Source organism: Sus scrofa, chromosome 1 (genome assembly GCF_000003025.6).
Source record: "Sus scrofa isolate TJ Tabasco breed Duroc chromosome 1, Sscrofa11.1, whole genome shotgun sequence".
Taxonomy (NCBI): Eukaryota; Metazoa; Chordata; class Mammalia; order Artiodactyla; family Suidae; genus Sus; species Sus scrofa.
In genome coordinates, this window is record NC_010443.5 from 168,550,352 (window position 1) to 168,575,726 (window position 25,375).

The following is a 25,375-nucleotide window of genomic DNA, read 5'->3' on the forward strand; positions in this document are numbered from 1 at the left end:
CAGTGGTTAACGAATCCGAATAGGAACCATGAGGTTGCCGGTTCGATCCCTGGCCTTGCTCAGTGGGTTAAGGATCTGGCGTTGCTGTGAGCTGTGGTGTAGGTCGAAGACATGGCTCAGATCCCACATTGCTGTGACTCTAGCGTAGGCCAGCGTCTAGAGCTCTGATTAGACCCCTAGCCTGGGAACCTTCATATGGTGCCGAAGCAGCACTAGAAAAGGTAAAAAAAAAAAAAAAAAAGAAAGCAAATTTGGTTCCTTTGAAGAAGAAGGAAGGGCTGAAGCTGGGGCTTTTGAGTTGCTAGTAATTTTCTATTTCTTTGACCTAGGTAGTGGTTACACATGTTCAGTTTCTTGATTTAAGATTTGTGCACTTTCCTGTATATATATACAGCTTGGTGAGAAGGGTAACTGGTAAAAACTGAAAATTCTTCTATACTAAAAAAATTGTTCTCACAATCTCATAATCATTCCACAATATTTACTGAATTCCTTAAAACTTGCAAAATATTGGAGTTCCCGTCGTGGCGCAGTGGTTAACGAATCCGACTAGGAACCATGAGGTTGCGGGTTCGGTCCCTGCCCTTGCTCAGTGGGTTAACGATCCGGCATTGCCATGAGCTGTGGTGTAGGTTGCAGACGCGGCTCGGATCCCGTGTTGCTGTGGCTCTGGCGTAGGCCGGTGGCTATGGCTCCGATTAGACCCCTATCCTGGGAACCTCCATATGCCGCGGGAGCGGCCCAAGAAATAGCAAAAAGACCAAAAAAAAAAAAAAAAAAAAAAAACTTGCAAAATATTGTTCTAGGTACTGGCAATACAATAATGAACAAATCAGATAAGAACCCTGCTCTCATATAGCTTACACTCTAATCTAAGGACAAACATTAAGCAAATTACATAATTACTTCATGACAACTGTGATAAGCGCAACTGAAATGTATGTGGTATTGAAGCATATGAAGAATGAGAGTATATAATTAGGGGGTCAAAAGGGAAGGAAGTTTGAACTAATTTTTTATGTAAAAGGACTTAACTGATGATGATGGGGAATGGGGGGGGAAATTCCAGGGTATTATATGAAACAACTAAGAAAAGGCTTATTTGTAGGAAAGACAGTATGTTCATGTTATAATATGTTCAAAAATTGGAAAGAATAGAAATTGACACAATACTGTAAATCAACTAGACTCTAATAAAACATTTGAAAGATCACCATAACTGGTGCACAGTGAGCAACAAGGACTGTGGACTGGGATAGGACTGGTGTGGTACGCAGGGGCAAAAAACATGCAGGGCCCTGTAAATTGTGCTAATAATTTTGTTCTTCATCCTATTAATTGCAGGATACTGTTAAAGGATCTTAAGCACCCATCCCAATGTAGGAAGTAGGTTGGTATTGTAGGAGGAGATTTTATCTGGGAATTAGACCTAGAGAAAAGATTATAGGCTCTTGAGTAAATTAACCTCCTATATTGGCTTCCTTCTGCATAAATTGTGAGTTTGGACTAGATGAGCACCTAGGTTTCCTTCAGCTCTAAAATTCTACAGCTACCACTTTATATTCAAAGCCAAAATGTCACTTACAGATCATTTGATTTATTGGTGAATTCTTTCTATCTCTAAAACTGAACACCTTTTAGATCCAGTTAACAGTCATAATTTAATCTATGTTATGGTGGTAGGGCTGAAGTTTGACTAACTCAAAGAAGGCTAGGAAGTATTAAGATGGGAAGTGGGGAAGACAGTAGTGACCCGGTGCAAAATAAGTATAATCAATGCTTATGAATACCGGAGAAAGCAGGCAGAAGAGAGCAAGGTAGGAAAATTCATCTCTTTAGAATGATTTAATTTAAAGGCAGCTGGTCAAGAGGAAGTTTAGGAGTGGGAAGGGGTTGTCAGCAAGACTCAACCTCATCAGCATCTCTACTTCCCCCATTGTTTTGACAGTATGCTTATGTACTATGCTGTACAGAAATAGTTTTAAACACCTCATTCCTTGAGATGTGCTCAAATTAAACCCTTTCTGTTAAAATCTCAGGAGCAGAGAGTGGAGGTAACTGTGAAGGATGAGAGAGGGAGGAAGAGAGAAGAGAGAGTGAGAGTTAGTTTGGGGAAGAGGAGGTAGAAGGAATTCTAATTCCAAAGTGTCAGTGCTAAATAGGCTCTTGGATATCACTGAGTAAATAGAAAACTTCGAGATGAGGTGACTTTCCCAAGATGACACTAAATGGAGGAGCCTAGCCACAGATCCGGGATGCTTTTACGACCCTCGATGGACTACTGTGAAGAAGCCCTTTACCTGTGAAGTCACAACCTTCTTCCTGGCTTAGAGGGCAGTACAGGAGGCCGGCCCCGGGGCGGTCTCGGGCTGCCTGCCTGTCTGGGGTTCTTCTCCCTTTTCGGGGCCACCCGTTCGGTCGCCTTCTTCTTCCCCTTTAGGTGCAGGGGAGGACAGCCAGTGCAGGATGGGCACCGCGCCCGCCACGAGTCTCAGGCGCTGGGAGAAGCCCAAGTTCTTCTGGATCACCGAAGAGACACTGAAATAGGCTGGAGCGAAGTGGTCAGAACAATTGACAGAGCGGTCACGGCCCCCATACCAGTCGGCGCGGCGGCCCCGTACGAAGTGGTTGCACCGCACCGCCCGGTCTTTGGGGAAGCGGAACAGCGACTTCCCTGACTTGGTGGTGTTGCCGCAGTGGGCGGCCACGCAGCGGGCGGGAATAGTAGCTGCCTAGGGGGCTGGGGAGCTGGGGGCCTGCGCCCTCACCTGCAGAGGCAGCGTCGGCCTCGTGTCTTCCCCCCACCTCCAGCCGCCGGAAGTGCCGAACTGCGGCCCCACCTCGGAGAGTACCAGGCTCTTGCAGATCCTCCTTCTCCTCCTCTTGCCTCCAATCCTCCCCGGAGAGTGGTCACAGGCAGAGATACAAATTTCGCGCGGGCCCAGCTGAGGTGGGCCGTAAAGAAGGACGGACCGGAAGTGGTGGTTGTCATAGCTACCCAGGTGGCCGGCCTTTTCCCGGTCTTATCCTCCTCTCCACATTCCTGCTCCCTTGTTTTCTGGCCAGGAAAATAGAACAAGGGAGTAGTGACGTATTGGGCCCTCCAAATATAACCAGAGGCTCCAACGGGTGCACTGGCCGGTTGATTTGGTAGAGGACCAGACCGGAAATGGTAGTTTCCATGGTAACTGCTGAGCGGGTTGCCTGGGAGATGACCCCTTTCGGTCTCTTTGAATCTGTGCTGTAGCGTCACTTTTAAGGCAGATCTAACAGATCTTCTTGGACAGTCTCCTGCCATGATTCCCGGAAAATACCGCTCTGTTTCTGGCCGAGCTGCGAGCAACGTAGGTTGAGTCTTCTACTTTTCTCACATTCGTAGCGTCCTTTCTAACTGGCGTCTTTGTCCTAGGTGATGGGCTGTATTATTGGGTCCCGGACCGCTGAGTCTACTCAAGCTATTGTCTGACCGAGGCTTGAGATTCATGGACTGGACCAAGACACTTGGAGGGTATTTTATATTGTGATGGGTATTCAAAGTCTTGTCGTAGATCTGGGCTTCCCAGAAGGTGGAGCTGGTCTGCTGTGAAAGGCTAGGGTTCATTTAAATTCCTTTAACTGGCCAATTACTTTTTTTAAAATTAAGAAAATAATTTATTATTAACAGGCACCCCCAACTCCTTCACCTGTCTCACTGAGGTATTTGCCTAGACTTGAAATGGCAAGTGTCAAAAGCCTGAGGTGCTAAGTAGAGGGTTAAATTGCTGCAGACATTTTGGAAAATAAACCACAGTGAAACCTTCTAATTCTTAGTCTTGATTTTATTGTTTTCAGCAAATTCCCAGAACATGATAGTTTACCACAAAAAAGAAACAAAAAGCAAGCATTCCATTTTATTCTAATTTTTGTTATATCTTTAGCTGTACTGTTTTGGGGAGGAGTGTGTGTGTGTTAAAAGCATATTTTAATTTTTACATTGTAGGTGAATTGTGGGCTTCATCTGGTTATTCAGACATCATCGCTTCCTGAAAAAAACAAAGTAAGATTTAAGCAGATTTGTATTAAAATTGAATATAAACTGTTTTATATTCTGAACAAACAGCATGATTTAGAGTAGAATCTGAACTAGAAATTTTGAGTATATTTATTTTGATCACTAATCTAAAGCTAAATTTTATTTTCTGCCTACATAAAGCTAACTAGTGGTTACCAAAGAAGAGAAGGAAGGGGGGGAGGAGCAAATTGGGTATAGGATTAAGAGATACAAACTACTATACATAAAATAGAAATCAAAAAGATATATGGTATCTAGTTCAGGGAATTATAACCATTATTTTGCAGTAACTTTTAATGGAGTATCATCTATAAAAATACTTAATCACAATGTTGTACACATGAAAATAACATAATATTGTAAATAAACTATACATCAATTTAAAAATCAAACAAAACAAAACCAAAAAACCACCTCTTGTAAAAACTGAATCTTATTTCATCAATTACAAGAGGTAAGGTTTATTTTTTATTTTTTGACATGTAAGCATTTCTTGAATCAGGATCCTTCTTAAAACTGATGGCACATCATAGTTTAATTGGGAAAGTTTTTCTTTCTTAGTAGTAGGTAAAATGATGGCATGTCTTACTACTGATGGAGTCTTATAATAGATAAAATGTGATAATCTGGGGGCATATATCTAACATTCCAGAGAAAAATGATTAGCCATGGAAATATATTAGCCTAATGCTATTTGGCAGCATATGATTTAGAAGTTCATAAGATAGGAACATGAGATTCTTTTTCCCAAACAATTTGCCGTCATTATCCCTGGCATTTCCATAACTTAGGGCTTTTGATTTGATTTTTGAGATACGTATGTTTTTCTTTCCCTCCTGTCTCACCCCAGCCCTCAAATATACTCATCCATCTCCCACACAACTGTGTCTCAAAACACAACACAATTTTTCCTTCTTTGACCAAATTGGACACCTCCAATTGGCACAGTTCAGATTGTTCCTAAAAAGTTGTTAAATAGATGTTACTGGAGGAACTCGAAAGTGAAGGGCAGAATTTACAGGTAAAAGCATGAGGAGGATAAGGAGGGGCCCAAGGAGAGTGGATGTAAGGACACCACTGGTCAGGGAGGCAGCTGTTGATTACATTATGTATCTGAAAATAAACACTTGGAAAAATAGACCATTTGATAATCTTGAGTAAACAGTAGTTAGCTAGATTAATTGAAAATATTCCTTACTGTAATTGGACAAAATGGATTTCCTCCAAAGTTTGCTGATTGATTTCACTAGACAAATCCTAGTCTACTATTATACATAATGTATTTCTAGGAACTATGTGCCTCATCCAGATTCTTTCCAAACCATTCATTTTCTCTTGAGTGGATATATATTACAAGAAAATACTTTTAGTTTATATAATTCAGGATATAATATAAATGGTATCATAATTTTTATAGTATGGGTGAGTCAGAAGCATCATAATGCTAAGATATATATTTAGGGTTTCTTTGTAGCTAATCATAGGAGATAATTTTGATTTTTTTTTTCAGTCCTCCTATCAAATAATTTAAAATAAATTTAGAAAATTTAGAAGGTTTAGATATACAACTTTATTATGTTATAACTGGACTCTTAAAGGAATTCTAATGATAAAAATATTATCATCATTGTGATTTTTCCCAAGAGAATTAATTTCTATTGCGTGTGTTTTGCTCTTGCTTTCAAGAAGATGATTCTTGTAATCATTCAGTTGTGGTGAGAGTTTGGAGGAATTGCAGATGCCTCAGATTGAAGCATTGTTTCATCTGACCTCATGAAACCGACTCAAATTTGTGTGTATGTGTGTGGGGTAAAATACACATCACATACAATTTACCACTTTAACTATTTTAAATTGTGCAAATCAGTGGTCTAATTGGGAAAGTTTTCCAATTAAATACATTCACAATGTTGTGCAGCCATCACCACCATGTAATTCAGAATTTTTTTTTTTAATCACTGGAAAGGGAGTTACCTTACCTGTAACCCAGTCACTCCCCATTCTGCCTCCCCAGCCCTCTTGGAAGCCACAAACCTGCCTTCTGTCTCTATAGATTTTACTATTCTCGATATTTCATAAGTGGAGTCATACTATATGTAACTTTTTATGCCTGGCTTTCTTCACTTAGCATGATGTTTTCAAGGTTCATCCATGTTGTAACATCTATCAGTTATTATGTTATTTTATAGTTATATTCATTACTTACTGTAAATCTCCAAATTTTTTTTTCTTAAATAATGTTTTTTAGGTTGAATTCAGGCTAAATAAAGAAACATCATCATTCCCTGGTCGACTCTTACAACATGATCTTGAGAGAAACTACTCAAGTAGGCAAGGTATTGTCAGAGAGTATAGATAAGATATGGTTTATCTTCTTTAAGTAATATTGTTTAATAATGTCGACTCTCTAGATCCAAATAGACTTGAATTAAAATGACATTGTTCATTGGTTACCAGATTGGTTATGCATTTGTTTAAATTGGAATTGATTTTATATACACAGCATAGTAGATTGTATTGTATTTCAGTTTGGGGTGGGCTATGCACAAGAGAATGGGACAAAATCTTCCAAATAATGTCTTAGAACTAGGAAAGATAACTTATTAGTAAGGGTAAGAGTATGGGAACAAAGATCTTTAGGAAATAAGGAAGCAGTGGAAAGAATGAAAAGTCAGGAGTAGAAAAGTAACTCTTTCCCTTACTAGTACATGTAATTATAGATATTTTATATCAAAGGCCTTACATTTTCATGTGTATCACTTGAGATTTTGTTAGAAAAGCAGATTTTATTTCTTCCCTTCCCTTTGCCCCTTCCCTGTTCTGATTTTGTAGGTCTTGGGTGGGATTTGGAAATGTGTGTTTTAATAACATCTCACATGATTCTGATGGATGCGATTTGTGGCCACTCTTTGAAAAACAGCTTCATACGACCTGGTTATATTTCTGAAATGTATTTCTCAATTCAAGGAGAAATTTTCTTTAGCGCATTTGCATTGTCACTTGGTTGTTAACAACTGTGGGCTGTCTGCACTGTGTTGGGTGTTAAGCACTGTAGAATCCTTACCTACGATAACACCCCCCCGCCCCCGCCCCAACCAGCAGTTTGTATGAGAGGGCTGATCAGTATGGGCATTTCTATACCTCATTACTGCATGAACATGTCACAACTTTGAATATTTTGTTAGTTTTCCTTTTTTATTTCATTACTTTTGGACTTTGGTCTTGGGCCCATCTAATCTGACATGACTTTTCTCTTTCCTATATCCTGAATTCTTGTCCTGATCAGTTGCTAGACATGACATCAACCTGACTGTTGTCCCATAGTGCAGGAAGCATCTGTATTTTCTTTGGTTCAGTTCAGCACATATCTATCTAGGGTATACTGTGTGCCAGACACTGTATTAGGCACAGAACTATAGACATGACGCTGAAAATTCTCAAGTAGGAGTGTTTTACATTTGCATTGTGAATTTCCTTCACCTTTTGCTAATAAATCTTAGCTTTTTTTTCTAAATCTTGAGTCAAATCCTTTACAAAAGATATTCTTGAGTTAGAGGAGGAAGTTGTTAGATTTGTGGGTGTCTGGCTAGGTAGATTTTTTTAAGTGGTAAGGTATTACTAGATATTTGCTAATGAGGAAGTAGTATGGAGGCACTAAATTTTGTGAACCTGAAATATGAATGAAGTCTTAGACATAAATAATGCCACATAAAATACAAATTAATTCTTTAGGGAAAAATAAACCTATTGCTTTTCATTAACAGATTTTATTCAGTCATTCTCTGTGACACTTATACCTGATTACTTCCAAGTGTGCCACCTCCAGGCAGTTTCATGTAAAGAAGGCTACACAGTGTATAGCGGTTTTCTTACCTTTTGTATTTACTGTTTTTTTCCCCAAAGGTCCCAACTGTGGGAAAATTATAAGTAGCAATTTATCCTGAAGAGTTGGGGAACCTCTATCTAATAAACTGCATCATGATCCCCAATTAGTATAAATAATTTCACATAATTTCTTATTTTTTCTATTTTTTGAAATTAATTGAACATATATAATAACCTGTCACTGTAAGTTAACTGATGGTGCTCTTGGTCCAAAGTAAAGGAGCTCTATGGTTAGTTAGGCTTCTTAATCTAAAACTTGCCATGTGATTTCTTTTAGGCTTTTTATATTAGTGTTAAGATAATCCCTGAATCCTTGAGATTTTGTAAGAGCCAGGGACTGCTATACAGTAAAATCTTAGTTAACCAGACCTTAATTGATTAAATCCCTTAAGAATTCTAAAATATGTATATAGAGAGGAAGAGGCAATGCTTGACTCTTTAAATCATAATAAATTATAGAAAATGTAGAACCAGGATTTTGGTTACCAAAACAATCTCAAATTTAAGGCTAAGTGAACACATCCACTCACCCATCCATCCGTCCATGTATCTAGGGTACAGTGCAGTGAAAACTCTTACCAAAAAGAGGCCATTACGCATCTAAAACACTTTGAGATCAAATTGTGAAAGAATTCATTCAGCTTTTTTCTAATTTCTGATTCTCTTTTTTAACAGAAATAATATATATGCAGGATGAAACATTCCACATCTATATGTAGGTGTTTGATACACACATATATGTATATGTTTGGGTGTTTGTATATCCACATAAATATGTAGATATTTCAACTGCAGATCACTTTGTTTGCCAGTCATTTAGAGGATCTTGTTTGTGGATTTTAAGGCCTTTCTATCAAATCATTCTCATCTCTTGCTGTTTATTGTAAGATGTATGTCATACTGACTGTGATAGTAAGCCCATCATGGGGATAGTGGTTATGACTTCTGGGTATAATAAGGGCTGAAAAGCATGAGGATGAAATTCCTTTATTCACTAAATGTAAGTGAAATTTACTCTTTGATTATTGCTCTACATCCCAAGTCTTATTAAATTTAAATCTGCCTTCTAAATTGAGGATGACTTGAAACCTTAACAAAATAATTTAAAAAACCTAATTCTGATGCTAATAAGAGAAATCAAGGTTGTCTATTGTTTGGAGTTTTCCCTTTATCATCTTTAGCTGGCCAGTCAATCCTTAATGAGTTAATCCTTACACTAGTTTTTTTTTTTTTTTAACCATCCATAGCCATCTAATTTTGATTTCCCTATCAGTTTACTGAATTGCTGTTCTTAGGTATCTTGCTAGCAACTGCAATGTCACAAAGACCAGTTCACATTTATGAACATGATGTCATTCTGAATGCTTATACTTGGGAACATCATTATTAGTTATCTTGATATTTCATAATGATCAGAAAAGTGGGATGTGAGCACTGTTGATTTTGTTCAGGAGGCTAGGTTGTGATACTTTGGTTTTTATCTTGCTCACCTGAAAAAGTTAGCAAATACCATTGCTTTACTGATCTTTAATATGATGTACATGGAACTTAATTTTAAGATGGTCTCCCAAAGAGTATACTAGCTTCTAGATTTGGGCTTATTGCCTTATTGGTCACATTAGGCAGCAAAATTCTGTGGTAGCTTAGATGCTGTTTTTCTGCTTATCTCTCTCCTGAACTTCTATTTCTTCTTTCAGGAAATTTTCTCTTTGTAGAAGAAAATACAGTTGCTTTCCTCTGTATTTCCTCTGAGACCTATTGCTCAAGTCTTACCTCATTTCTGGAACCTTCTAGCATCTTTTATTAGGTAGTGTATATTATTCTAGGTCTTTAGAATATATCTTAATATCCACCTCCCCCAAAACTCATCTGTAACTATCTTCTTTAAAGTGAAAAATAACAGACACATTTATGTGTGAGTATATAAATAGGTATTATTTTTCATTCTGCATTTTGTGCATGTTGTTCTGTACAGTTTATTAATTTTATTAATTAATGTGTTTGCCCACTAGATTGAAAGCTACTTAATGGCAGTGCCAGCATTTAACCAACAGCCTCTAAACCTCTTAGGAGTGTCATATACCTTGTGGATCCTAACTATAAGCCTGACTACAAGGGTATAAGATTTATTGACATCCACTTTGAGCTCTGCAGTATTCTCTCCTAATAGTAGCTGAACACACAAAGACAAAGAGATGATACGAGGTTTACATTTGCTATCCAAAACTATTTTCTCTATATTTCCTGTAGCAAAGTTATGTATTGTGTAGCTTTGTGATAAATTTTTTGATATTTTGAAGGAGATGGAAGAGTAATAAGCCCTTCGCCTCGTAATAAATCATCCTGCATCTCATCCACAACAAATATGACAGAACTATATGGGCTGGAAATGAAAACTACCACGAGCTCCTTATCAGCATTTGGAGATTCTTCCATTCAGACACCTTCAAAGTCCAGAATCCGGCAGGGCTGTCATAGTGCTGGCCCAAATGTATCTGGTAATGAGGGACTGTTGTAAGAGAATTAAAACTTAGTACTAGGAATCAGGATTATAAAGGGATAAAGCTAGCACTAGAGTAGTTCAGTACTTTCAGCCAGTCTATAAGGCAAAGGAGAAATTATTTGACATGCACAGAACACATAATTTAGGTTTAAAGAGGAAAGAAATAAGCTCAGGTTCAGTAGCTAATTTCAAATATAGAGATCTGTGGAAGCTATATTTTCTAGAAGGGATATTTGTAGGTTCTCCAAATATAAGGTGACTTATGTTTCAAGATTTTACAGGTTTTTTTAATCAAGTAATTTGTATATTGTTTTCAATAGGTGACCATATTAATTTGGTGAGCTCCTCAATGCCATCATTTCCCATTCTCCAACGGTCTTCTGAAGAGAAAATTCTTTATTCAGACAGGTTGACTCTAGAAAGGTAAAGACAACTTGTTATTTTTTGTGCTGGATAATATATAGACACGGTACAAGATTTGAAATGTACAAAAATCTCTCTCAATCCTCCTATTTCTTAGCTATCCAGTTCTTCTACTAGGTATAATCACTGTTACCATTTTAAAATTTACCCTTCCAGGGGTATGTGGAGAAATTTTATGCCTATTTAATGTAAAAAAGCTTGATTATACTCTAAAAGAGTACTATAGCAATTCTAAAATATGACATTGATAAAAATGAATTTCAGGATAGAAAAAAACCTTCAAAATATAGTCCTTACATGGGCTGCTGGGCCCTATCCAGTTGAGTTCTCTGTGACCTTATTGGCCTCACCTTCTCCTAATCTCTCCTTCACTCACCCTGTTACAGCCATACCTGCCTCCTTGCTGCTCCTGGAATACACCAAGCATGCTTGAACCTCAGAGTTTCTGCATTTGATGTTCCCTCTGCCTGGAATGCTGTTCCACCACATATCTGTAGGCTCACTCTCTTATCTCCTTCAGGTCTTTACTTGAATGTCATCACATAACAGACAGCCTTCCTGGCCATCTTCTCCAAAGCTGTAACTCCTTCAACCCTGACAGCCCTCGGCTCTTTTCTCTGCTTTATTTTTCTGCTTAGCACTTATTACCCTCTAATATTAAATGTTTGACTTAGCAAGTTTATTGTTTGGCTCCTCCTACTGGAATAGAAGCTCTATAGACAATGGGAGTTTTGCTCAGTTCTGTATCCCTAAACTAGGACAGAGCCTATGACATAATAAACTCTTGAAAAATTTTGAATGGATAGGTATATTTAGGACTTGATCCCCATCTTTAAATCTAGGAAAGTATCTGCAGTAGAATGGTGAATGAAGGATTTCAACCTTACCATTACACTGTAACCAACAGAGAACTGTCTTTGCTGTGCATGCCTTTAGCTTAGCAGTGCACATCTAACTACAAGTGGTTAAGCCAACTTCTTAGCTTTGCAGTGCCTGAGAAGTCTTTATATTAATGGACTGTTGGCAGATACATTTCTCTGGTTATATAACATGGTTCTTTGAATCCCTCAACCTCTATCATAGAAGACAATTACATGGAGTGTTTTCTGATATTAATTTTATTTGAAATAATTAATATTGGAGATTTTTTTAATATCATGAGAGCTTAGACTTGATTTTTTTTGTCTTTTTTTTTTGTGTTTTGTCTTTTTAGGTACGCACCCATGGCATATGGAGTTTCCCAAGCTAGGGGTCTAATTGGAGCTGCAGCTGCCAGCCTACACCACAACCCCAGCAACGTCGGATCTGAGCCCCGTCTGTGACATATACCACAGCTCATGGCAATGCCTGGTCCTTAACCCACTGAGCAAGGCCAGGGATTCAACCTGCGTTCTCATGGATGCTAGTCAGATTTATTTCCGCTGAACCACTACGGTAACTGTGACTTAACTTTAATAATTACCCTTGCCAAAGTATGTTGGCCTTTATATGAGTGATTTACACTTAGATCTAGAATGCTTAGTTCATGGAGGCAAGAAGTGGTTCTATTTATCTTTTTCTCCTCATAGTATGGGAGCACAAAGATCCTAGTATTAATGTTTGTAAGAGGAGGCAGGCTACCAAATCAGAACCTGATTAACTTCAGAAAATATTTTCTAGGCAAAAGCTGACTGTATGTCCTATCATCGATGGGGAAGAACACCTTCGTTTGTTGAACTTCCAACACAATTTTATAACTCGGATCCAAAATATTTCTAATCTACAGAGGCTAATATTCTTGGATTTATATGATAACCAGATTGAAGAAATTAGTGGCCTTTCTACTCTGAGATCCCTCCGAGTCCTTCTATTGGGAAAAAACAGGTAATCTCTGTGGATGGTTTTTGTTTGTTATACTTAGGACAGTGTTGAGTTCTATAGTGTTTAGATGGCAACTCAAAATTGAATAATACTTAAGAAACTAATAGACTAAAATTTTTGAATGATTACTCAAATGGATTAAGATTCAATCAAGGAGTTCCCTGGTGCCCTAGTGGTTAAGGACTTGGCATTTTCCCTGCTGTAGCTCTGGTTGCTGTTGTGGCTTATGTTCGATCTCTGGTCCAGGAACTTTGCCATGCCACAAGTGTGGCCAAAAATAAAGATTCAATCATAATTTGTTCTATGATTCAGTCTGACAGTCAAACCAACTGACATTTATTGTGTATTTTATTATTTCCATTGTTTTCCAGTGCCATATTTTTAAATTTTTTTAAATTTTATTTTGTTGTCTTTTTGTATTTTTTGGGGGGCTGCTCCCACAGCATATGGAGGTTCCCAGGCTAGGCGTCCAATTGGAGCTGTTGCTGCCAGCCTACACCAGAGCCCCAGCAACGCCAGATCCCAGCTGTGTCTGTGACCTATACCACAGCTCACAGCAACACTGGATCTTTAACCCACTGAGTGAGGCCAGGGTTCGAACCTGCAACCGCATGGTTCCTAGTTGGATTTATTTCTGCTGCGCCAAGATGGGAACACCATCCAGTGCCTTATCTTATATGGAAGTTAATAGCAGACTTTGGCCTTTATGTTTTCTAGACTATATTTTAAACATGTGTAATCACATTAGCCTATATGTTTTACTTGTGATTCTCTTGGTTCTCAACTAAGGGTAGACTTTTTTTGTTTTGTTTTGTTTTTGCTATTTTAGGGCCATACCTGTGATATATGGAGGTTCCCAGGCTAGGGATCAAACTGGAGCCACAACTGCCGGCCTCTGCCACAGCCATAGCAACACAAGATCTTAACTGCATCTGCGACCTACGCTACAGTTCATGGCAATGCCAGATCCTTAACCCACTGAGCAAGGCCAGGGATCGAACCCACATCCTCATGGATCCCAGCTGGGTTCATTAACCGCTGAGCCATGAAGGGAACATCTAAGAGTAGACATTTGATACCATGTGATTGTCAAATTGTGGTCAGCTGTCTGTATCTAGTTTCTCATCCATGATTCAACCAACTAAGGATTGAAAATATTTGAAAAAAATATTTCAGGAAGTTCCAAAAAGCAAAATTCGAATTTGCCATGCTCATAGAAACTACTTATATAGCATTTACATTGTAGTACATATTATGAGTAGTCTAGAGATGATTTAAAGTCTATATATACTCTGCTGTTTCACACAAATGACTTGAGCATCTACAGATTTTGATATCCATGGGGATCCAGGAACCAATACTTGGCTGATACTCAGTGACAACTATACTAATTTATTCTTGTTCAGATGGTATTTCATATGTATTTAATATTACATCTTGTATGAACTTCCCCTTGTATGTGCCTTCTGTAAGGCACTATTTTTTAGGGCAGCCACACAATTTCTGACTGATTTCCTTGAGACTTGTTTGGGTCTTTTCTCATCATTCTGTTTTACTGAGTAGTTTTAATAATGCCTACAAAGAAGGGCTGTTTAGCAAGATCCAAAAATGATTTTTACGGAGTTTCCGTTGTGATGCAGTGGAAACAAATCAGACAGGAACCATGAGGTTGCAGGTTCAATCCCTGGCCTTGCTCAATGGGTTAAGGATCCGGTGTTGCTGGAAGCTGTGGCGTAGGTCATAGACGCAGCTCGGATCTGGCATTGCTGTGGCTGTGGTGTAGGCCGGAGGCTACAGCTCCAATTAGACCCCTAGCCTGGGAACCTCCATATGCTGCGGGTGTGGCCCTTAAAAGAGAAAAGACAGAAAAAAAAGAGATTTTTATATTATCACGAAGTTTAGCTACAGTGTTATACCCAAGTTTGGTTTCTCTCCTTCCTATTCTCCCTTCTCTCCACCCCAGCATGGACTTTGAATTACCTTTTTTTTTTTTTTTTCTTTTTTGGTCTTTTTTAGGGCCATATCCATGGCATATGGAGGTTCTCAGGCTAGGGGTTGAATTGGAGCTCTAGCCACTGGCCTAAGCCACAGCAACACCAGGTCTGAGCCGTGTCTGTGACCTATACCACAGCTGACGGCAGCGCCAGATCCTTAACCCACTGAGCAAGGCCAGGGATCAAACCTGCATCCTCATGGATACTAGTCACATTCATTTCCACTGAGCCAGGATAGGAACTCCTTAAATTACCTCTTTATTCTCACTGTCCAATGGTAACATAAGATCCCTTTTCCAGGATCATGTCCCAGAATTCTAGGCTTATGTTTGTTCTCTTTGGTTTCTTGAAAGTTCCCATCAATGTGGTTTATCACTTATAGTTGATTCAAGTGTTAAATTAAGCATTATGGTAGCATAGAGGCATTTAGGGGAATTATAGGATCAAGAGTATTAGAGTTGCAAGATAAATAGTTTTTTTGTTTTTGTTTTCTTTATTCCATTTATTTTGATTTGTTTGTCTAGCTTCTCTTTGTTCTTTAGCATCATGGTTTTTAGGCCCTGATTTTAGTCCTTGAGTACATAGTTTTTTGTTTTTGTTTTCTTCCAGTTTTCATTGAGATATAATTGACATACAACATTGTATAAGTTTAAGATGTGCAGTATAATTATTTGACTTACATACATCATGAAATGATTATCAAAATAAGTTTAGTGACTATCCATCATCATTCATATAGATACAAAATTAAAGAAATACAAATAGAATTTTTTCTTGTAGTGAGAACTCAGGATTTATTTTCTTAACAAATTTCATATATAACATACAGTAGTGTTAATTATATTTATCATGTGGTACATTCCATCCCTAGTACTTTATCTTATAACTGGAAGTTTGTACCTTTGACTGCCTTGAGTCTCCCCACTCCCCCCTTACCTGTCTTCTTTGATGACCACAAATACAACCTCCTTTTCTATAAGTTTGTTTGTTTTGAAGTATAACTGACCTTCAACACTGTGTTATGCAGCATAGTGATTTGATATTTCTGTGTTTCAAAATGATCACCACAATAAGTACAGTTATGATATGTCACCATATAAATGTATTATATAATTATTGACTATATTTCTCACACTATACATTTCCTACCCATGAGTCATTTATTTTGCAACTGGAAGTTTATGCTTCTTAATCTCCCTCACCTACTTCTTTTTCCCCCACCATTTCCCTTCTGGCAACTACCTGTTTGTTCTCTTTATCTATAACTGTTTTTGTTTTGTTGTATTTCTTCATTTGTTTTGCCTTTTAATTTCCATGTATAAGTGAAATCTCTGTCTGATTTGTTGCACCTATTGTAATACCCTCTAGGTCTATCCATGTTACTGAAAATGGCAAAATTTCATTCTTTTTATGGTTGAGTAATAATCCATTGTGTATATATTCATGTCTTTTTTATCCATTCATCTATTGATGGGCACTTGAATTGCATGCATATCTTAGCTATTGTAAGTAAGGCTGCAGTGAGCATAGCGGTGCATCTATCTTTTCAATTGTGTTTTTGCTTTCTTCAGATATATAGCCAGGAGTGGAATTACTGGATCATATGGTAGTTCCACTTTTAATTTTTTGAGGAACTTTTATAATGTTTTCCAAAGTGGCTACACCAGTTTACATTCCCACTAACAGTGCACGAGAGCTCCCGTTTTCCCCCCACATTCCTGCTTCTTTGTTTCAGCTTCTCTGGCTTCTTGGAAATAACCTTTTACATTCTTAACAATTTTTTATTTTATTTGTTTTTGTTAAGGCTGCACCTGTGGCATATGGAAGTTCCTGGGCTAGTGGTTGCATCGGAGCTACAGCTGCTGGCCTACATCACAGCCACAGCAATGCAGGATCCAAGCCACATCTGTGACCTACACCACAGTTCATGGCAATGCCGGATCCTTAACCCTCTGAGCGAAGCCGAGGACTGAACCCAAAACCTCATAGTTACTAGTCAGGTTCGTTAACCACTGAGCCACGATGGAAACTCATATTTTATTTATTTATTTATTCATGTATTTTTTTTCTTTTTTAGGGCTGTACCCACAGCACATGGAGGTTCCCAGTCTAGGGGTCCTATCGCAGCTGTAGACACAGAAACACCAGGTCTGAGGTTCATCTGCGACCTATACCACAGCTCACGGCAACGCTGGATCCTTAACCCACTGAGCGAGGCCAAGGATTGAGGCCAAGTCCTCATGCATGCTAGTCGGGTTCATTAACCACTGAGCCACAGTGGGAACTCCCTTATTTTATTTTATTTTTTAAATAATTTGTGCCTTGAAGACACTAGTCTGTCTTTCTCTTCCTACCCATCCATCTTTTTGTTTGTTTGCTTTTGTTCATATTTTACTTTGCCTTTCACCTAAAATAGCTGCTTGACAGTTATAGAACTGTTAGTGTTCTTGAAAAGAAAACATGGAAGATTACATTTCATTCTTCCAAATTGCATATTTCTGACATATCAGAACAATACAAATCCGATCCCTAAAACATATGCCAGCTGCTCTCCAGCCAGCTGACTTTGTCATCACAAGGGGCCTGTGAGCCTTGAAGATACAAATCTATACTGAAGCAGTACTTTGGTGAAGATAGGCAATCCTGGCTGAGGGATGCTAAAAAAGAGAGAAACACATCTGCCACACTGTCTCTTCATGTTTGTCTTGGATGACTTCTTGCCCCCTGCTGGTTAAATCTAGAAAGTATCTTCTCTCCCACATTGCAAAGCACTGTACTGTCTTTCAGTCCAAAGCAATGGAACCACATATTGAAAAGTCCAGTGCAACCATATGCCTTTGAAATCAAGCAGAGCCAACAAATTTCTGCCCCAAAGCTAGAAAGACTATGCTCAGATTCCGTATATGAAATTTACATTGCTACAGAAGATCTCCCAACACTCTCTATGACTTTGCTATTGAAGTTCTTGACATCTAACTCTTCTGCTTTCTATATCCCTTAATCCTTGTAAGATCTTCTGCTGTGCTGATGATCACAGGCTAATAAATAGAACTTCTCTGGATTTTCTTCTTATCCCCCAGGACTATAGATAACAGAATTCTCTACCAGACCTGGGATTCCATATTTCTTTCCTTTTGATTTCTTAAAGGTTCCCACTTAAGGATTTGTCTCTGACACCTGAAAAGCCTAGCCTTTATACAGATCCTACAGCGGGGTCCTTATTCTGGCATCAGTCACATAATGCAGCTGCAGAGACAAGATGTGGTGTATCCCCAGAGATCTGTAGCTGCTGAGGTGATGAGTGAGCCTTGTCTTTGTCTAGTTCAGTTCTGTTTAATGGGAGAACTTTTTCAATAAAATCTTTCAGGTCATTGTTTTCAGTGTAAAAATCCTCAATTATTTAAGAACTGATTAGGATTCTTCAGATTCCTAACATCAGTACTTAGTCTGGCCAGTAGCTTCCTATGTCAATTGATGCCTTCATTTGCTTCTGAATTCTTTAGAATTGGATTTGTTTTTATGTTACTTTAGGAGCCAGGGGTAGGGAAAGAATCTATGGCTAAGGCAGTTTATGAGAGCGAGATAGCAAGATGTTTTACTGGCCTTGGGTTTAACTGAGTGACTTATTTATTTTTATTCCTGTTCACTTGGGAAATCAGAATCTGAAGTGAGAGTCATAAAGCCATTGTATGTTAAAGCTAAGAAAATGCTTGAAGTCACAACAGATAGGAACTGTATTACTGGATAGCTTAACCATATATGTGGCCCTGGTGGAATGCTGTGAGAAGACATAGCACATCAGAAGGCTTCTGTGATTAAAGTGCCTTAAAGGTGCCAGAGTTTCTGATAAATACGAAACAGATTTCATTGGTCCTCCAAATCAAGGACCTTGGGCTGAGACAGTCTCCATCCTTTGTGTATCATTTAAAACATGTTAAAAATATAGGAGTTCCCGTCGTGGTGCAGTGGTTAACGAATCCGACTAGGAACCATGAGGTTGCGGGTTCGGTCCCTGCCCTTGCTCAGTGGGTTAACGATCCGGTGTTGCCGTGAATTGTGGTGTAGGTTGCAGATGCAGCTCGGATCCCGCGTTGCTGTGGCTCCGGCCTAGGCCGTAGGCCGGTGGCTGCAGCTCCGATTCGACCCCTAGCCTGGGAACCTCCATATGCCGTGGGAGCGGCCCAAGAAATAGCAAAAAAAAAATATATATATATAAAATTCTCAGACCAATAGATAGTAATTACAGGCCAAAGTTTTAATTAACTCAATAGTGAGGGAACCAGTAGGATGACAAAGCTGGTTCAAAGGAGGATAAGAGAAACTGACATAGAATCAATGAAAAATAATGCTGGAATAAGATTGTTATAAAGCAGGTTAATATCCTACAAAGCACTGAAATCATAACCCTCTATGTTATCCTTTATCAGACAGAAACAAACTACATTCCTATTTGGCAAAAATTATCATTACATCTTATTAGTTTTCTATAAGTTAATATATAATTTTACAGAGTTTGAGCACTTCAGTTGTAAATAGTCAGATGACCCTTAGGTAGGCTTGTTGGCGGTGCTGTGATAAAAGGAAAGGGCATGTTGTCATCCCTTTGTTATATTTCTAAGTTTTGGTTATCAACACTGAGTAAACCATTCTATACTCATATATTACAGTTTTATAGAATTAATTTTTATTCCAAGTGTTTTTCACCTGAATATTTATGTATTTTATTATTTATGTCTTCTCTTGTCATTAAATGTTTTTTAAAAATATTTTTAAGAGCTACATAATATATATGGATATATGTAATAATTTACTTATTTCCCTTTTGTTAGATTTATATTGTTTCCTTTGTGTGTGTATTGTGATGAATATCCTTGTTCATAAATCTTTGTCTCCATATCGGATTATTTCCTCAGACTAGTCTTTAGTATAAAGCTTATATGAGGGGGGATTTGAGATTTGATAAGGAAGAATGTCTGTATTTTAGGATACTTGTCAGAATGTGATTCTAGTTCCAGCATCATCAGCACCATCCAAGAACTTGTTAGAAATGCAAATTTTTGGACCCTATTCCAAAAACTCGGTGATTTGTGTTTTAGCAAGCCCTCCGAATGATTCTGACATAGACAAAAGTTTGAGAACTACTATTTTAGAGAATGTGAGCGTGGGATTATAAAAGAATTGAATAAAAGTCTTCTCTAATAGCTATGAGGTTAAGTTACAGTTAGAAAGCATCACTCTGTCCTAAGTCATATTATTAGGGTACTTCTAATTTTCTCCAATTGTTCTAGGAGCAAAGTAGACAGAGGAGTAATTTTGTTCAAAGTTTTGTCTGTTTTACCATCTGGTTCGGCTGCCATTATGATTATTCTTTTTATTATTAATATTCACTATTATTATTCTCTCTTTGGAGTTCCCATCGTGTCTCAGTGGTTAACAAACCCAACTAGTAATCATGAGGTTGCGGGTTCGATCCTTGGCCTCGCTCAGTGGGTTAAGGATCCAGCATTGCTGTGAACTGTGGTGTAGGTCGCAGATGTGGCTTGAATCCTGTGTTGCTGTGGCTGTGATGTAGGTGACAAATTCATAAATCACCTGTTATGAAAAGCCTTGTACATAAAACTCATTTAGTCCATATGTTCATTCCTTGATTAAACAAATATTTATTGGGTGCCAGGCATTATCATGAGTGCTGGGGATAAAGCAGAGGACATGTCAAAGTTTCTATTGTCTTGAAGTTCACATTTTGGTTTGAGGAAGAAGGTCATAAAAAAAGTATCCACATAAATAATAAAATTTTAGGCATGGATAAATGCAGTGAAGTCCATTAAAACAGGGGAAGGAGAGTGTGATGGAGACAGGGAGGAGGAGCTATTTTTGATAGGGTCATCTGGAAATGCTGATCTATGAAGATATTAGAGCTGAGACTTGAATAATGTGAAGAGTGAGCCATTTGAAATTCTGGGGGAAGAATATGAAAGAAGAAGGAACAGCAAGGGGTAAACACCCCGAGGCAGAAATGAATTGTCTAGTTAGAGATAGCGAGAAAGCCCTTATGACTGGAGCAGAGTGAGTGGGTGAGCCTGAGCCATGGTAGGAGATAGGGTGGAAGAAGTCAGCAGCCAGCTAGGTGAGGGCCTTGGACTGAGGTAAGAAGTTTAGACTATATTCTGAAAGTGAAGGGAATTCCCTTGAATAAATGCCTTGTGCTACAATTCTTAGAAGTAGAATGGCTTTTTAATAAAGATAGGACTTTTAATCTGTCTTTGGGACATTTCCCCCAGTGGGATGCCATCTTTAACATTATAATTAAATCAGTGGAAAAATATTTTTAAATATGTATAATTATATAAAATCTCCCTACCCCCTTTCTGTGTCTATTTATCTCTGTCAATCTGGAGAGAAAGAATACATTAAAATGAATTATGCTATTGCGTGTTTTGATTTACAATAAATGTGATGCATCTTTATTTCCACTCTACTTATTCTGGTTTTCAGAATCAAGAAAATTTCAAATCTGGAGAATCTAAAAAGCTTAGATGTCTTAGACCTTCATGGAAATCAGGTATTGTTAAACCCCTTTCATTTCTTTCTTTTTTGACAAAAGTCTAGGAAATTTGGTATAAAGGTTTTAAGAATTAAACCTTTGTTGAATTTTTTAAGAGTTCCTTTCCTGAGTCACTGAAATTAGGTGTGATATTAAGGTGTTAAACCCTTCATCTAACATATGGTATTTTTCAGTAGCAAATGATAGATAAAACCTATAAAACATTTAGAATTCTTATATTTATGACAATTTTGTTTCTTATTTACTCTTTTATTAATTTATAGCCAACCTCAACCCAAGAATTAAAATGTTGCTAATGATTTTCTTCTACTTAAGTATTCCTTCTTTATTCTAAGATATCAATATTCTATATTTCCCATGTATCATTCCTTTGTGGGTGTTTTTAGTTGGTTTTATCACACATATGTGTGTCTAAATAAAATATTGTTTAGTAGTATTGTCTTTTAATTTTAAAAAGATGTCAAGCTATATATTGTCATTGAGTATTGCTTTTTGGATACAACATTATGTTACTGAGATTCTCCTATTTCGACTATGTAGCTTTAGTTTATTTATCTTTATTGTTATGTTCCATGTTTTGATTATACAAAAACCTTTTTCTCCATTTTATTTTTGAAATACATTTGGGTTGACTCCTTTTTGGTTGTTTTTTGTTTTGTTTCCTACTAGGGTAGTATTTCTAGGAACATTCTTGTACATGTTTATTCCATACATCATATGTACTTTAAGGTATATATCTAGGAGCGAAACTGATGGGTCACAGGTTATTTAAACATCTAACTTTCAAAGGTAATGCCAAATTGTTCACAAAGTGATTGTACCAGTTTATATTCCCACCAGTAACACATAATAGATCCTGTTGCTTCATATCCTTTTCAACATTTGGAATTGTCAGACTTTTTTTTTTTTTTTCCCTAGCATCTGGGTTTTTTTTGGCAATCCTTGGCATTCCTTTGCTTGTAGATACATCCTTCGGCTTCCATTGTCACATGGCCTTGTCCTTATGTCTCTTTGTTTCCATATGGCATTCTCCTCTGTGTGTTAGTGTCCAGTTTTCCCTCTTCTTATGAAGCTATCAGTCATAATGGATTAGGACACATCTTTTTCTTTGTCTTTTTAGGGCCACATCCATGGCACATGGAGGTTCCCAGGCTAGGGGTCGAATCAGAGCTGTAGCCACTGGCCTACACCATAGCCGTAGCAACACCAGGTCTGAGCCTGTGACCTACACTGCAGTTCACGGCAACGCTGGATCCTTAACCCTCTGAGCGAGGCCACGGGTCAAACCTGTGTCCTCATGGATACTAGTCAGATTCGTTTCCACTGAGCCACGACAGGAGCTCCCTTGTCAAACTTCTTAATGTTTGCCAGTTGAATTGGTATGAAGTGGCGTCTCCTTATGGTTTTGATTTATATATCCCTGGTTACTATGTAATCTGGGATGATTATTCTCTTTGATCAACTTGTCTTCCTGTATATTTGTCTTAATTTCTCTGGTTTGTTGTGTTCTCCCTCCTTATTCTTCTCTCTCAGAGCATCCTGCCTATTTTTTAAACCCTTTGCTCTTAAATTTTAGTCCTTGCAATGTGAGTACCTATTCATGAGTAGTTACATGGGCTACATACTCATGCAGAAGGTAAAACCTCACCTGAGGTGGTAAGTGTACATTGTGGGATGATCTGGGAGGCCCTGCCTATTGAACAAGATCTGCCACTTGCAGTCGAGCAGGCATAAACCTCATTGTTATCTCTCTAGGCCTTCTAATAGCTCTTAGTCATAATGGCTTTGTTGAAAAGCAAATGTAATTAATAGGCCACATCTGCTAGGCTCAAATCTCATCCCAGCTCCATCTCTATGTCTACCTCTGGATGCACACAGAAGGAGGAGTGTTGTTGGCCCAGGAATTGTCCGGCTCTACATGCTGGTTAGTGTCACTCTAGTAGAGGGATAGTTACCCAGTTAGTTAGATGGTGGCGGAAGGAGAAGAAGAATTAAAGTGTTAATAGTAAGAGATTATGTGCAAAAACACTGAGACTAAAAACAGTATGTTAAATATTTTTTACTGCTAGGAAGTTCCCGTCGTGGCGCAGTGGTTAACGAATCCGACTAGGAACCATGAGGTTGCGGGTTCGGTCCCTGCCCTTGCTCAGTGGGTTAACGATCCGGCATTGCTGTGAGCTGTGGTGTAGGTTGCAGACGCGGCTCGGATCCCGCGTTGCTGTGGCTCTGGCATAGGCCGGTGGCTACAGCTCCGATTCGACCCCTAGCCTGGGAACCTACATATGCCGCGGAAGCGGCCCAAGAGAGATAGCAACAACAACAACAACAAAAGACAAAAAAAAAAAAAAAAAAAAAAAAATTTTTACTGCTAGAGAATTTAGCACATGATGAGGGATAGTGAGACATGAGGCAAGAGATGTAGGAATAGGGCCAGATTACAGAGGGCTCTGAATGGCATACTAAGGAACTGCTATTTTATCTTTGTGTAGCCCACTGTTTTAAATCTGTTCATAATTATAAGAAACCTTTTGTGTTAGTGATAGTTTTTCTAAAGTTAAAATGTATATATGAGAAATAAGCATTTATGTGGTTTTTATATTATAGTGTATCTCTAATAATTCATAGGCATCATGCAAGATCTATGAGAGAAATTGGTAAATGAATAACATCACTTCATCTATATATTACGTGTAGAGATTATTTACCAACCATTATGTTGACGAAAAATGCTTCATTCCTTTTTAGCTGACCTGTGTTATGTGTCTTATAACTTTAGCGTAAGTTTGTGATATTCTGTGTATTAAGATTAAACATTTGTACCACACAAATTATTCAAGGTTCTGTAACTATAAGAGAGCCATTTTAAGTGAAAATCTGAGCCTGGTTTTAAAATACTTAAATCCAATAACTAGAAATTTGGAGTATTTCAAAGTAAAAGACAGTCTTAGTAACTAAGAAGTCAGAATATATAGTATTCAAGATGAAACAATGTACAACTCTAAAAAAAAAAAAACTAAAAATTAAGTATCAGTTAAAAAACGAAAAGAAAATTAAGTGGGTTTTTTTGTGTTTTGAATTTATTTCCATTGGAAATAAAAATGATACTTGGTATACATTGTGAAATGAAATATAATTGGTTTGCGAATGTGAAAACATTCGGAGGAATAGTAACAGTGTGCAAGAAGCAGACCGGGGAATGAAAAGAACTGGGGGGAGGTGAAAGCAGAGACAGAACAGCTGAGACTAATTCACTAATTTTGGTGAGAAGTGATGGCAACTTAAAGTAGTAGCAATAGGAATATAACAGGGGCAGTTGGAGAAATATTTAAAAAGTAGAAACATCAAGATTTAGCAATTGGTTATATGTGAGTAGGAAGAATACAGAGAAATATGGGAGGTTGACTCTCAATTTATGACCTAGATCTTTTTTTTAATCTACCAGAAAATGTTTTCTTGGTAAATACTTGCTTTAACATGGACACAAATGTGCTTCAAGAAGAATCTTTTTTTCGGTGACATCGTTTCCTTCAGGGAGAGTTGCCCTTTCTGTTATTACTTGCTTGTAAGGAGACATCTTTCCGTTCAGTATTGCTGAGTAGGAAGGTTGCTTTCATTCAGTTGGAGCAGTCTGAGTTACTCTTATACACATACATAGGACTAGAGTATATGGCTTTCCTGGAGGTATTAAGAAGCTCCGCTGTCTACCTTGAGACCCTTTCTGATCAGTGTGACCCAGGATTGGGCTTTTGAACATTCCTATCACCTGTTCTTCTGGCTGTAAAAATTTATTAACTAATGAAGAACTCTGCTCTTACCCTACGCTGGCGTTTGCCTGGAGTTTTTGTCATTTGTTATATGCCTATGACTTTGTCCATGGCTGCAACTAGTAACAGACTTTATTCCATTTATTGATGTTGCACACAATTTTGGCCTGTCTGATTACAAACCAAAAGGCTGAACAATTCTCCAGTGATTTTTTTTTTTTAAATTACAGCTTGATACCTATATATGAGAGTTAACGTATCTTTTCAGGGTCACCGGACTGAAAAGGAACTCTAAAATATAGGCGTTCTAATTATAAGTCCCACCAGGAC

The 25,375-nt window shown here is 38.0% G+C and overlaps 1 protein-coding gene across 3 annotated transcripts in view; it reads left to right on the forward strand.

The window, feature by feature from the left end:
* LRRC49 (leucine rich repeat containing 49) overlaps nt 3,010-25,375 on the forward strand; it is a 158,379-nt gene continuing 136,013 nt past the window's right edge. The window contains exons 1-7 of one of the 3 annotated variants that reach the window (XM_005659880.3): nt 3,142-3,344; nt 3,980-4,036; nt 6,300-6,387; nt 10,237-10,434; nt 10,760-10,862; nt 12,522-12,725; nt 21,212-21,278. In XM_005659880.3, coding sequence (XP_005659937.1) covers nt 3,297-3,344; nt 3,980-4,036; nt 6,300-6,387; nt 10,237-10,434; nt 10,760-10,862; nt 12,522-12,725; nt 21,212-21,278 — 765 coding nt within the window. In that variant the 5' untranslated portion in view covers nt 3,142-3,296. Of the gene's footprint in view, nt 3,345-3,979; nt 4,037-6,299; nt 6,388-6,410; nt 9,744-10,236; nt 10,435-10,759; nt 10,863-12,521; nt 12,726-21,211; nt 21,279-25,375 lie in introns of those variants that run through there. The other 2 variants (XM_001928481.7, XM_021100865.1) reach the window with 2 other exon arrangements.